At 37.8% G+C, this 13,831-nt stretch overlaps 1 protein-coding gene across 9 annotated transcripts in view; it reads left to right on the forward strand.

The window, feature by feature from the left end:
• PPFIA2 (PTPRF interacting protein alpha 2) overlaps nucleotides 1-13,831 on the forward strand; it is a 666,887-nt gene that overhangs the window by 581,135 nt on the left and 71,921 nt on the right. For all 9 annotated transcript variants that reach the window (XM_030548621.1, XM_030548623.1, XM_030548626.1 and 6 more), the window contains one exon: nucleotides 10,902-10,995. In XM_030548621.1, coding sequence (XP_030404481.1) covers nucleotides 10,902-10,995 — 94 coding nt within the window. The remainder of the gene's footprint in view (nucleotides 1-10,901; nucleotides 10,996-13,831) is intronic.

Here is a 13,831-nt window from a genome sequence, read left to right on the forward strand (position 1 = left end):
ATTGGACAGAATTTACAGAGCACAAACAGAAAAAACAGTGTTTTCAGGAAATAGGTACTTCAGTCCAGAGTCAGCGGGGTATCCGTGTTAGTCTGGATCTGTAAAAAGCAACAGAGAGACCTGTGGCACCTTTAAGACTTAACAGATATGTTGGAGCATAAGCTTTTCATGGATGAATACCCACTTTGTCAGTCCAAATTGTCATTCTTGACACTAATTTGAAAAAATCTAATTATAATGTCCTTTGGGCTACTGCTCAGAAGACATATCAGTGAGAATGTGATGTTTTATAGCATCCAGATAGCTATGGGAGCCTAAAAAAGATGTGATAGTTTGACGTGGTTCCTGTTGCAACATACAGCACAGTGACAGAATCATAACATCCATTATAATTCATATTAAAAAGCTTCCTATTATTGTAGGTTTACATTACACTAGTTTGGAATATATTTTCAGCTGTAACTTCATACTCACCATTTTGCTATAGCTGTGGGTATAATCATGAAATCCTTAGTCATTTAAAATCTTATTGACATCAGTATGAGTTTTGTCTTGGTAAGGACTTCATAAGATCTTTTTTCCTAAATTATAACTTAGAAAATATCACTCTTCTTTAGATGGTATCACTGGTGTTTAGGAAGGGAGGATGGTCTAGTGGTAAGTCCCCTAGCTTGGAATATATAAGACCCAGGTTCAATTCCTTGCTCTACTACAGGCTTCCTCTGTGACCTTAGGCAAGTTACTCAGTTTTTGTGCGTCAGTTCCCTATATGTAAAATGGAGATAATAGCACTTCCCTGTCTCTCAGGGGTATTGTGAGCATAACTGGATTAACAGGGCCGGCTCCAGGCCACAGAGAGCCAAGCGCGTGCTTGGGGCAGCACGCCGCTGCGGGTGCTCTGCCGGTTGCTGGGAGGGCGGCAGGCGGCTCCGGTGGACCTGCCGCAGGCATGCCTGCGGAGGGTCCGCTGGTCCCACGGCTTCAGTAGACACTGAAGCCGCGGGACCATTGGAGCCTCCGCAGGAACACCTGCGGGAGGTCCATCGGAGCTGCAGGATCCGGAGAGTGGCCGGCCCTGTGGATTAAAGATTGTGAAACTTTCAGATACTACAGTAACAGACACCAGACACGTCCATGAGAGAGAGTTTAGAACACTTCACCAATTTGAAATGTATCTGGCTAACTTGATTGCCTGAAGTTAGAAACCTAAATCCATAGTGAAACCTGCTCTTGATACATCACAGAACTAAGGTTCCACATATGAAAATAGTTGATATTAGGGTCAATCCATCAGTATAAAATCAAAGAATTCAGAATTTTTGTTCTATATCTCTGTCGTTATGGATACCTATCTTCCTCTCTTTGCCTACTAAAACCCTGTGTTCATGAAAAAGGACTGAGTTTTAATCATAATTTAGGCTTCACTTGCTGTGTCACTAGGGGAAGAATGAAAATCTGATTTATTCAACCATGTGGTAGTTTAGTGCATTTCAAAATCTATTAAATGGGCCTCTCAAGTCAATCTGCATGTTCCCATCTGCACTGATTGAGAATTTTATATCTTTAGACTGGGTTATTAATTCCCATTTACGTTCCATGAGACCAATTTTATTGATATTGGCAAATTATATATAATATTGTATTAATTTACAGTAACTCAGAGCCCAGAGGAGAAAGATAAAATCAACGTATTGGTCTTCTATGCTGCTCTTTACAGTGCAGAATGGAAAATTCCTGTAAAGATTGCCTCAGAAGCAATAGAAGATGACCGTAAATTACTGTCTAAATGATACCTAAAAATGTTCATGCTATACATGCGTAATCTGTTAAAACACATTTATAATTCCCAAGAACCAACTCATGAAGTTTCAGGCAGACATTAGTGAATATTTGCAATAGATGATTGTCTGGCTATGCCAGAAGGAGAAAAGGAGACACTGGATGTGGTTTTAATTAGGCTGCAACTTTATTCTTAAAATATCTGGATGTACCCAGCAAATAAAAGTGTCCAGTGTAGGTAATTCCATTCTCATTTCCCTATGTTTAGGGGCTGCCATCATCCTTCCCCTTTTCCATCCTGGTCTAGCCATCCCGCTGCTGGGACCCCAATACCTCTTTTCTATGAGGTTTAAAGGGAGCTATGAAGGAGAGAGGGTTGACTCTCTGCTGTACAATTTGTATTTGCCTGAACCCACTTTTTCACTCCTTTAAAGTATGCCTCCTTTAAATCCTTTGCCAATCCGCTTTTTATCTGATCCGTATCCCCTGGATGTCCATCACAGGTTTACATAATGAGTTGTGACATTATAACCTAACCACCATTTCCTAACCTATCAGGTCCCCAACTCACCGTGGGGAAGGTGAAAAACATACATTTTATATAAACCTAACCAGGAACAATAAAACATACATTTACATATGGTAACCAAAAACAAGCAACAAAAGCATTTTTAGAAGCTGTTAAGGGTGATCCCTGTGCTACTGAAATACGGAGCAGTTTGTTTCCTCTTTAATTTGTAACCAAGACAGATGAGAAAAGAGAAGGAAATGAAGTCTTTTGTGGCAGGCAGCTTTTATATGCTTAAACTGGCATAGAGCTAGTATTTTAAAGGTAATATAAGATAGTAGCAAAAACACACACAGAGTACAAATTTTTACATAATTGATTGAACTAGCTCTATGACAACTATAATGAAATAGTTATAACTGTATTGCAAGTTACATTAACATTAGGATGCTATGTCAAGGAGGGCTTTAAACTAGGTTCGACGGGGACAGGTGAGCAAAGCCCACAGGTAAGTGGGGAACAAGACCTGGGAGATGGGTTGGAAACAGGAGGGAGCACGGGCTATAATGGCAGAGAGGAAGGAGGGTCAGGGCAAAGCTGGGAGGCAAGATCAAACCAGTATCTTAGATGCCTTTATACAAATGCAAGAAGTATGGGTAATAAGCAGGAAGAACTGGAAGTGCTAATAAATAAATACAACTATGACATTATTGGCATTACTGAAACTTGGTGGGATAATACACACGACTGGAATGTTGGTGTGGATGAGTATAGTTTGCTCAGGAAGGATAGACAGGGGAAAAAGGGAGGAGGTGTTGCCTTATATATTAAAAATGTACACACTTGGACTGAGGTGGAGATGTACATAGGAGACGGAAGGGTGGAGAGTCTCTGGGTTAGGCTAAAAGGGGTAAAAAACACAGGTGATGTCGTGCTGGGAGTCTACTACAGGCCACCTAATCAGGCGGAAGAGGTGGATGAGGCTTTTTTCAAACAACTAACAAAATCATCCAAAGCCCAAGATTTGGTGGTGATGGGGGACTTCAACTATCCAGATATATGTTGGGAAAATAACACCGCGGGGCACAGACTATCCAATAAGTTCCTGGACTGCATTGCAGACAACTTTTTATTTCAGAAAGTTGAAAAAGCTACTGGGGGGGAAGCTGTTCTAGACTTGATTTTAACCAATAGGGAGGAACTTGTTGAGAATTTAAAAGTAGAAGGAAGCTTGGGTGAAAGTGATCATGAAATCATAGAATTTGCAATTCTAAGGAAAGGTAGAAGGGAGTACAGCAGAATAGAGACAATGGATTTCAGGAAGGCGAATTTTGGTAAGCTCAGAGAGCTGATAGGCAAGGTCCCATGGGAATTAAGACTGAGGGGAAAAACAACTGAGGAAAGTTGGCAGTTTTTCAAAGGGACGCTATTAAGGGCCTAAAAGCAAGTTATTCCGATGGTTAGGAAAGATAGAAAATGTGGCAAAAGACCACCTTGGCTTACCCTTGAGATCTTGCATGACCTACAAAATAAAAAGGCGTCATATAAAAAATGGAAACTAGGTCAGATCACGAAGGATGAATATAGGCAAATAACACAGGAATGCAGAGGCAAGATTAGAAAAGCAAAGGCACAAAATGAACTCAAACTAGCTATGGGAATAAAGGGAAACAAGAAGACTTTTTATCAGTACATTAGAAGCAAGAGGAAGACTAAGGACAGGGTAGGCCCACTGCTCAATGAGGAGGGGGTAACAGTAACGGGAGACTTGGAAATGGCAGAGATGCTTAGTGACTTCTTTGTTTCGGTCTTCACTGAGAAGTCTGAAGGAATGTCTAGTATAGTGAATGCTTACAGGAAGAGGGTAGGTTTAGAAGTGAAAATAAGGAAAGAGCAAGTAAAAAATCACTTAGAAAAGTTAGATGCCTGCAAGTCACCAGGGCCTGATGGAATGCATCCTAGAATACTCAAGGAGTTAATGGAAGAGGTATCTGAGCCTCTAGCTATTATCTTTGGGAAATCATGGGAGACGGGGGAGATTCCAGAAGACTGGAAGGGGGCAAATATAGTGCCCATCTATAAAAAGGGAAATAAAAACAACCCGGGAAACTACAGACCAGTTAGTTTAACTTCTGTGCCAGGGAAGATAATGGAGCAGGTAATCAAAGAAATCATCTGCAAACACTTGGAAGGTGGTAAGGTGATAGGGAATAGCCAGCATGGATTTGTAAAGAACAAATCGTGTCAAACTAATCTGATAGCGTTCTTTGATAGGATAACGAGCCTTGTGGATAAGGGAGAAGCGGTGGATGTGATATACCTAGACTTTAGTAAGGCATTTGATACAGTTTCGCATGATATTCTTATAGATAAGCTAGGAAAGTACAATTTAGATGGGGCTACTATAAGGTGGGTGCATAACTGGCTGGATAACCGTACTCAGAGAGTAGTTGTTAATGGCTCCCAATCCTGCTGGAAAGGTATAACAAGTGGGGTTCCGCAGGGGTCTGTTTTGGGACCGGTTCTGTTCAATATCTTCATCAACGATTTAGATGTTGGCATAGAAAGTATGCTTTTTAAGTTTGCGGACGATACCAAACTGGGAGGGATTGCAACTGCTCTGGAGGACAGGGTCAAAATTCAAAACGATCTGCACAAATTGGAGAAATGGTCTGAGGTAAACAGGATGAAGTTCAATAAAGATAAATGCAAAGTGCTCCACTTAGGAAGGAACAATCAGTTTCACACATACAGAATGGGAAGAGACTGTCTAGGAAGGAGTATGGCAGAAAGAGATCTAGGGGTCATAGTGGACCACAAGCTTAATATGAGTGAACAGTGTGATACTGTTGCAAAAAAAGCAAACATGATTCTGGGATGCATTAACAGGTGTGTTGTAAACAAGACACGAGAAGTCATTCTTCCGCTTTACTCTGCGCTGGTTAGGCCTCAACTGGAGTATTGTGTCCAGTTCTGGGCACCGCATTTCAAGAAAGATGTGGAGAAATTGGAGAGGGTCCAGAGAAGAGCAACAAGAATGATTAAAGGTCTTGAGAACATGACCTATGAAGGAAGGCTGAAGGAATTGGGTTTGTTTAGTTTGGAAAAGAGAAGACTGAGAGGGGACATGATAGCAGTTTTCAGGTATCTAAAAGGGTGTCATCAGGAGAAGGGAGAAAACTTGTTGATCTTAGCCTCCAATGATAGAACAAGAAGCAATGGGCTTAAACTGCAGCAAGGGAGATTTAGGCTGGACATTAGGAAAAAGTTCCTAACTGTCAGGGTAGTCAAACACTGGAATAGATTGCCTAGGGAAGTTGTGGAATCTCCATCGCTGGAGATATTTAAGAGTAGGTTAGATAAATGTCTGTCGGGGATGGTCTAGACAGTATTTGGTCCTGCCATGAGGGCAGGGGACTGGACTCGATGACCTCTCGAGGTCCCTTCCAGTCCTAGAGTCTATGAGTCTATGAGACTTCTATATCATTGTACCTCTGACTGCTAAATCAGATTTTTAATGTGTTGTCACAAATTAACTTGACAAAAGGGAATAAAAAAAGTCCTAATTTAACTTCTTTCTTCCAGATGTCACTAATCTTGATGTGGCCTGTGGAAGTACAAATTTACTATTCCAAATATTTATTTTTTCCTGTTATTTGGATGATACCTTCCCTTTTCTTCAATAAAGCAACAGACAGCATTAAATAGATCTTATTGACTAGCCTCAGCAAAAATGTTCTTTCTTTTTTATATTTTCATGTGTGCAGTCATATGCATACGTGTGTGCACACACGTACGCAGACTAGCACACAGAGTGAGTTTACTTAGAACGATCATCTCAGTGCCAAAGATGTTTCTGGTTCCAGCAACTTTAAGTATACATAATATTTCTGCAACTAGTAATCTCTCTTTAAAAAACATAGGTATATGTATATAAATTCTCACAATCTCTCATTTGAGTAATGTTGATTAAAAAAAAAATATTGGAACATCAGGAGTTTTACCACTGACTTAAATAGGGTCAAGATTTCTCCTTGATAATATCCTTCTACCAAATTCTTTGTATGTATTCAAGAGAATTGGTTTTCCAGTGCTAAATCTGTTACTCTTGAGTTATTATTCTTTCAATGTCTACTAAATTATGTGCGTTACTATCCAAAGTCTAATACATTCCTTAGAATATGTTTTACGTATGTATACTTCTTTAAAGATTTTTTTTGAGGGGGAACTTCACATCTTTTGTTAACTTATCTGACTTTATCAGCTTGTGCATCTTCTAACGTCCTTTTGGAATATCATGCTAAACTTTCTTTTTGTGTTTCTTCTGCTGTTACATATTAGCTATATCTGTCCCTAGTACAAACTATACATTACAGTGATTTTTAGATCCCGATTATAAAACTGATCTGTGTGGGTGCAAGTGTGTGGATCAGTTTGCAAGATAGGAGTGTTATAAAGCACTTATCTCATTCACATATACATTTAAGACTATGGCTGCCATAACCCCAGGTTTGCCATCCTTTCTTGGTTATTCAAACAGCACAACTGTATTTTGTAAAAGTATATTATACTAAGAATATTTTCCATTCTGTAAAAGTTACTGAACTCACACAACCTATATCTAAAGCAACTTAATCTGCACAAAAGAGTGTAAGTGATATCTTTACAAGGGTCAGAAGGAAACATATGATTAAGTATTCTATAAAACTTCTATCAAAGGACACTAACAATAAAGCAATGCATGAGGTGATTTTTGTGTGTGTGTGATCAGATGCATGGCTGCCATCTTGGAAGTTATGTGGCTAATGCCCTGTTTACAATACTGAAAATGTACCCTTGTCCTGTAGACAGTTATAACAGTTGAATGATTTATATTTTAAAAGGATGACCTTAAAAAAGGCATTTGTTCTTCAACACCAGCAAACAGATGCACCAATAGATTTTTGTTCTCATTTGACTGAGTTGCATGTTAAAGTCGTTTGCAAATTTCAGGGTTCTATTTCCTCTATGTGATACCCTATATCCATTTGTTTCAGTTTTTTTAAGAAAAATTAGTTGCTTACTAATATTATAAATTCTATTATATTGTCCGAGATAATGCCAGTATCTAATATATACTAATTTAGGGCCAAACTGTGACTCCAGTCTTGCACTAGGGAGTTACCATAGAGCAGTGGTTCTCAACCAGGGGTTTGTGTACCTCTGGGGGTACTCAGAGGTCTTCCAGAGGGTACATCAACTCATCTAGATAGTTGCCTAGTTTTACAACAGGCTACATAAAAAGCACTAGCGAAGTCAGTACAAACTATAATTTCATACAGGCAATGATTTGCTTATACTGCTCTCTTTACTATACACTGAAATGTAAGTACAATATGTATATTTCAACTGATTTATTTTATAATTATGGTAAAAACAAGAAAGTAAGTAATTTTTCAGTAATAGTGTGCTGTGACACTTTTTTATTTTTATGCCTGATTTTGTAAGCAAGTAGTTTTTAAGTGAGATGAAACTTGGGGGTACGCAAGACAAATCAGGTGCCTGAAAGTGATACAGTTGTTTAGAAAGGTTGAGAACCACTGCCATAGAGTAAGGAGATGTGAGGTGTCCTCTTCCTACTTTACCCCAGTTACCTACATCATGGGCAGTAACATGGGAGGGGAAGCAGGTCCACAGAGCTCTTACCTCCACCTTCCCCACCTGCGGGTGAGAAGTGAGCAGAGCCAGCAGGTTGGCCACTTTCAACTGAGGTTCACTCTCTTCACTGAACAGCAGGAAAAATAAGCAGACTTACAATATTCCTCCTCACGTGCTCTTTGAATGCCACAACAACATACTTCATTTTTTCAGGGCAGAGCACAGAGTCACAATCTAGCACTCAGTTTGTAATATGGTTTGACACCAGATAGATAGACAGACAGACAGACAGATGGGTCTGTCTGTCTATCTGTCAATTGCAGTTAATGCATGCGATTAACGCAAAACAAATTAACTAAATTGTAAACAGTGTGATTAATTGCAGTTTTAATTGCATTGTTAAACAATAATAAAATGCCAATTTAAATTTATTATAAATATTTTTGGATTTTTTTCTATATTTTCTGATATATTGATTTCAATTACAACATAGAATACAAAGTGTTCAGTCCTCACTTTACATTATTTTGATTACAAATATTCTCACTGTAAAAAAGATAAAACAAAACAAAAGAAATAATATTTTTCAATGCGCCTCATACAAAACCACTACATCCTACTTCTTGTTCACTCATACAGACAAGTGTGTTTACATTTGCAGGAGATAATGCTGCCTGGTTCTTATTTACGTCGTCACCTGAAAGTGAGTACAGGCATTCACATGGCACTGTTGTAGCGGTCATTGCAAGGACTTTACATGGTGGATCAGCTAAACATGCATATGCCTCTTCCTGCTTTGACTTGTAGGCTCTGAAGTTTTACACTGTTTTGTTTTTGAGTGAAGTTATGTAAAAAATAATAATCTACATTTGGAAGTTGCACTTTCATGATAGAGAGACTGCACTACCGTACTTGTGTAAGGTGACTTGAAAAATGCTATTTATCTTATTTTATCCTGTTTACAGTGCAAATATTTCAGATAAAAATAATATAAAGTGAGCACTGTACACTTTGTATTCTGTGTTGTAATTGAAATCAATATATTTGAAAATGTAGAAAAACATCCAAAAAATGTATAATACATTTAAATTGGTATAACAGTATGATTAAAACTGCAATTAATCACAACTTTTTTTTAATCTCACGATTATTATTTTTAATCATTTGACAGCCCTACTAGATATCTATCCTCAAGAAAGGATGGTCAGTCTAGTGGCTAAGGTACTAAACTGGGACTTAGAAGACTCAGGTTCAATTTCCTGCTTCACCCCAGGCTTCCTTTGCAGTCTTGGGCAAGTCACTAAGGATATGTCTACACTTTGAGCAGGAGGGGCAATTTCCAGATCAAGAAGACACACCTGTGCTATCTCTGATTGAGCTTGCATGCTAAAAATAAAGTGTAATCACAGTGGCGCAAGCAGTGGGATGGGTTAGCCACTTCGCATATGTACCCAGTGTCTTGGACAGGTACATACTTGGGGAGGGAAAAAGGCCTCCATGACTACACTCTTTTTAGTGTGGTAGCTTTAGTTTTTAGTGTGGTAGCTTAATGAAAGCTAGCACGGGTATGTCTTCTCAAGCTGGGGCCTGTCCTATAAAACATACTCATTAGTGAACTGGAAAACAAGAGGTGAATAGTGAATTGGCAAAGATTGCAGACAATACAAAATTATTCAAGATAGTTAAGTCCAAAGCACACTGTGAGGAGTTCCAGAGGGATCTCACAAAATTGGGTAGCAACAAAATGTGAGCAACAAAATGGCAGATGAAATTCAACATTGATAAGTGCGAAGTAATGGACATTGGAAAAAATAATTCCAACCATACATATATAATGATTGGTTCTAAATTGCATTCTAAGAGATCTTGAAGTCACCTTGATAGTTCTCTGAAAACTTGTGCTCAATGTGCACCAGTTGTCAAAAAACCTAACAGTGTTTTATGAACTATTAGTAAAGGGATAGAAAATAAGACGGAAAATATCGTAATGTCACTATATAAATACATGGACCAATGCCTTGAATATTGTGTCCAGTTCTGGTTGGCCCATCTCAAAAAAGACATAGTAGAACTGGAAAAGATTCAGAGAAGGGCAATAAGGATGATCAAGGCTGTGGAACAGATTCCAGATATGAGGAGAGCCTAAAAAGATTAGGTCTACTTATCTTAGAAAAGAGATGACTTAGCAGGGATATGATAGAGGTCTATAAAATCATGAATGGTGTAGAAAAAGTGAATAGAGAAGAGTTATTTACCCTTTCACATAATATAAAAATTGGGGATTGTCCAATGAAATTAATAGGCTGCAGGTTCAATGCAAATAGGAGGAAGTACTTTTTCACAACTAACCTATTGAATTCATTGCCATGGGATATTGTGATGGCCCAATATATAGATTCTTCAATGACTATTAGCCAAGATGGTCAGGGATGCAACACCAGGATCAAGGAGACCCTAAACCTCTGACTATCAGAAGCTGGGAGAGGAAGACAGGACTGGATCATTCCATAACTGCCCTGTTATATACATGCCTCCTAAAGCTCTGGTACAGGCCACTTCAGAGACAGGGATACCAGGCAAGATGGATCATGGTTTGACCCAGTCTGGCAGCTCTTTTGTTCTTAACTACACCTCCAGCTAGAAGTACTGACATACCCTTAGTTTCCCTTTGCCTCAGTCCCCCATCTGTGAAATAGGAATAATAGTATTTCCCTCACAAATGGGTGTTTGGAAGTTAAAAATATTACTCAGACCTTTCCAGGTAGTAAGAAGGATATATAAAGACTTTGTCAACGTTTGGTCAGATTTGTTACTTAATTCTGTGATTATAAATAAATAGTAGGTATTCTCAACAAGCAGTAGACTTAAAAAGGGAAAAATAAATAAATAAAATAAAAATAGGATTGGGTTGAGGAGGGGAATAATCAGAAAAGAACTATGAGGAAATATTTTCCTTTTTCTTTCTGTTTCAACACAGGAGGTTTTATGGAAACAGAGGCTGCAGCACAGGACTCTCTGGGATTAGGCAAACTGGGAACTCAAGCAGAAAAAGACCGAAGACTAAAGAAAAAGTAGGTTGCTTGTTCATTTTATTTTCATCATACCTTATTCCTACTTTGATTTTGTGTGTTATCCTAGATATGCGCATAATTGAAAGCATGACCAAACAAATGACTGTATTTGTCTGACACTGTAGCTGTTGACTATCGTGTATATGTGAGTTTTTCCAGGATTATTGTTTTAAAAAGCTCCACATAAAATAACAGAAATATGTGGTAATAAAGTACACTAACACTAAAGTAATGTGCTAATAAGGCACACTTTATAAAGGTAGAATATTTTATCATTCACAAAAAAACCCATGAGTTTAAAAGAAAGGAATATTTTTTTAGTTTGACATTACAGTTTAATTATTATGTCCTGTGCTAATTGTGGTTTTTAAAACTACATATGCAATGAACGAAACATCTTACCGACTCTCTTTGTCTGGATTATCCAAAAGAAAAAGAGGATGCATTGAGCATATAATTATTTCAATCTATTATAAAAGACATTAGTAACTTTGCTTTCTCTTATGTCTGTCAGAAAATGACAGCCTAGTTTTTTGTTCACATAAATTATAGAATAATTAAATGCTTTCCACTGCTACACTAGTTGTAAAACTGTTACACTCTGAGTCATAACAGCTGCAAGAAAGTAAGTAGGCCCATTTGAAAAAAAAAAAGCATTGTGCCCCCCCCCATCTATTCAGTCTCATAATTCCAGTGTTATTAGAGGACATCTGAGGAGAAAAAGGACAGTTAAAAATCATGCTCTGAAAATGTTTTTTTTAAACAAGCTTATTCCTCCTCTTTAATTACTGTTTGAGTGTCAACATTTTACTTCCTAAGACTCTCTTTTTGATCTTTCATATTTACAGTATGCTCATGAAACTCAGTCTTCTGCTGATCTTTTATGTGGTTTGATGGATACTTTGCATAGTATTCTGCCCTTCTGATGAGGAAATTCCAGGGATTTTTTCCCAGCCTCTCTTAGTGGTTTTAACTACTTACTTTGTACCACATGCCTTTATGGTACATGCGATCATTATTGTTAATGTACAAATATGAGTGTTCAACTTAAATTGGTCCTAGTTTTACAATCTGTGAACAAGGCTTAAAAAACATTCCTTCAGCATCCTCTCCCAACAAAGAGACTTTGGTCACCAAACTCAGGATACTGTTCTTAAGAATACTACAATAGATCAATCTTTCCTCTGCATCTGAAATTTTTATCTCCAAATCAATTATCAGTCACCATTCTGTTATATATTTTATGGAAATTAAACCCTTTTTATGGAATTATATTGTAAAAATATCAATTGCTTATCCTTAATTCTGCAAAGCTTCTTAAGAGCTGTTGAAGCCACCACTGGGAACAGACCATATTGGGTGCCATTAGGAATTCAGCATTTACCATGCTTCTCAAGTATCTTTCAGTACTGAGAATAGAAGATACCGCAATACGCAGCCAGTATTGGTTGAAGTGTCAAATGTTGAGATTTTAAAGGCTACCACAGTGCCCACAAAAATATTTCAAAATATGTCAGTTCTCTTATTCTGTTAGGTTAGTATTTATTAACAGAATGTAAAAGTTTTAATCTATGTACAATGGATAACACAGAAAATTCAGCTTTACACGTTACTTGCATTACACAAATACAAACCTAGAAAAGTCTTGGATTTGGATACATTGGAGAATATATAGGATAATCTATTCCCAGACCTCTTAGTCTAATCTCCTACAGTTGGACTTTCTTGTGCTGTCAGCTTTTCAAAGTTTTCTCTTCTCCTCTGTCTGTCCTTGGCTCCTTGTGGTGTAGACATAACCAAATCATCCCTCGACATGGTATCATTTAGGAAACTTTTCTTTGTGATTATGACTCATTCACTTAGAATATAATCTTGGGCTAGTATTTCAGGTGCATATTTTTCCAGATAGTCCAAGATATTAGACTATAAACATGGCAATTGTAAGTACTTACCCTTAATCATATGTTTATAGATCTGTCTCCTGAAGGCCTTTGTTCCATCACTTTAGACCTTTAAGAGTGGTCAATCTTTGTAAATTTTGGTTAACTTTTAAAAGTACTGTTCAGAATTCCCCCAGGTTCCTTTCAGAGACAAGTTTGGATGTGCTTTGTGTTGGTCCATTTACCGAGGTCCTTAATTCATTCAATATATAATTGTATGTCTAAGACTAATACAGAAAAATGAATGCAGGTCACAGGTATTTATTGAATCATGGACATTACTGGGATAGGGACGTGTGAAATAGAATTCACGTGTTATCAGATCTGCTTTAGAAAGATAAAGGTATTTAATGTGACTGAGATCTTGAAGTGTATTAGAAGTTAAAACAGTCCAGTACTTCATTTTTTAATGCTTTAAGCAGAAAGGTTTGTCTCAGTATGTCAGACACCTTTCTTGCCCCCATTTAACAATGCACATCTCCTTCCTTGCATAAATGGAGAGAGGTCTTTTGGCTGAGAGATGAATACTAATTTTGGTAATATAAGTGAGAGAGATTTAGTGTCTCACATTAATGATAGTAGAAATATACTGTACTGACAGGACCTTATCTATAAACAATGTGTTATCTTTATAAAAGGTAAGTGAGGGAGTTTAACTTTATTAAACTGTCTTATTTTCTAGTGGCACAGCAACTAAGTTTGAGATCAAGCCTTTTGCTTGACTCCTTGCTTCTGTTGATCAGGGCCTGTGAACACTGCAAAGAAAGCAAACTCAGACCCTGAAGGGGAAGAAGCATCTTACATAGCTTTGTAGTGATCCCTGTCCCTTAGCTGTGTCAAACCTTAGTCCCAGATTTGGACCTTAGCGTCCAAAATATGGGGGTTAGCATGAAAAC

This window comes from Gopherus evgoodei, chromosome 1, assembly GCF_007399415.2.
Source record: "Gopherus evgoodei ecotype Sinaloan lineage chromosome 1, rGopEvg1_v1.p, whole genome shotgun sequence".
In the NCBI taxonomy this organism is placed as follows: domain Eukaryota; kingdom Metazoa; phylum Chordata; order Testudines; family Testudinidae; genus Gopherus; species Gopherus evgoodei.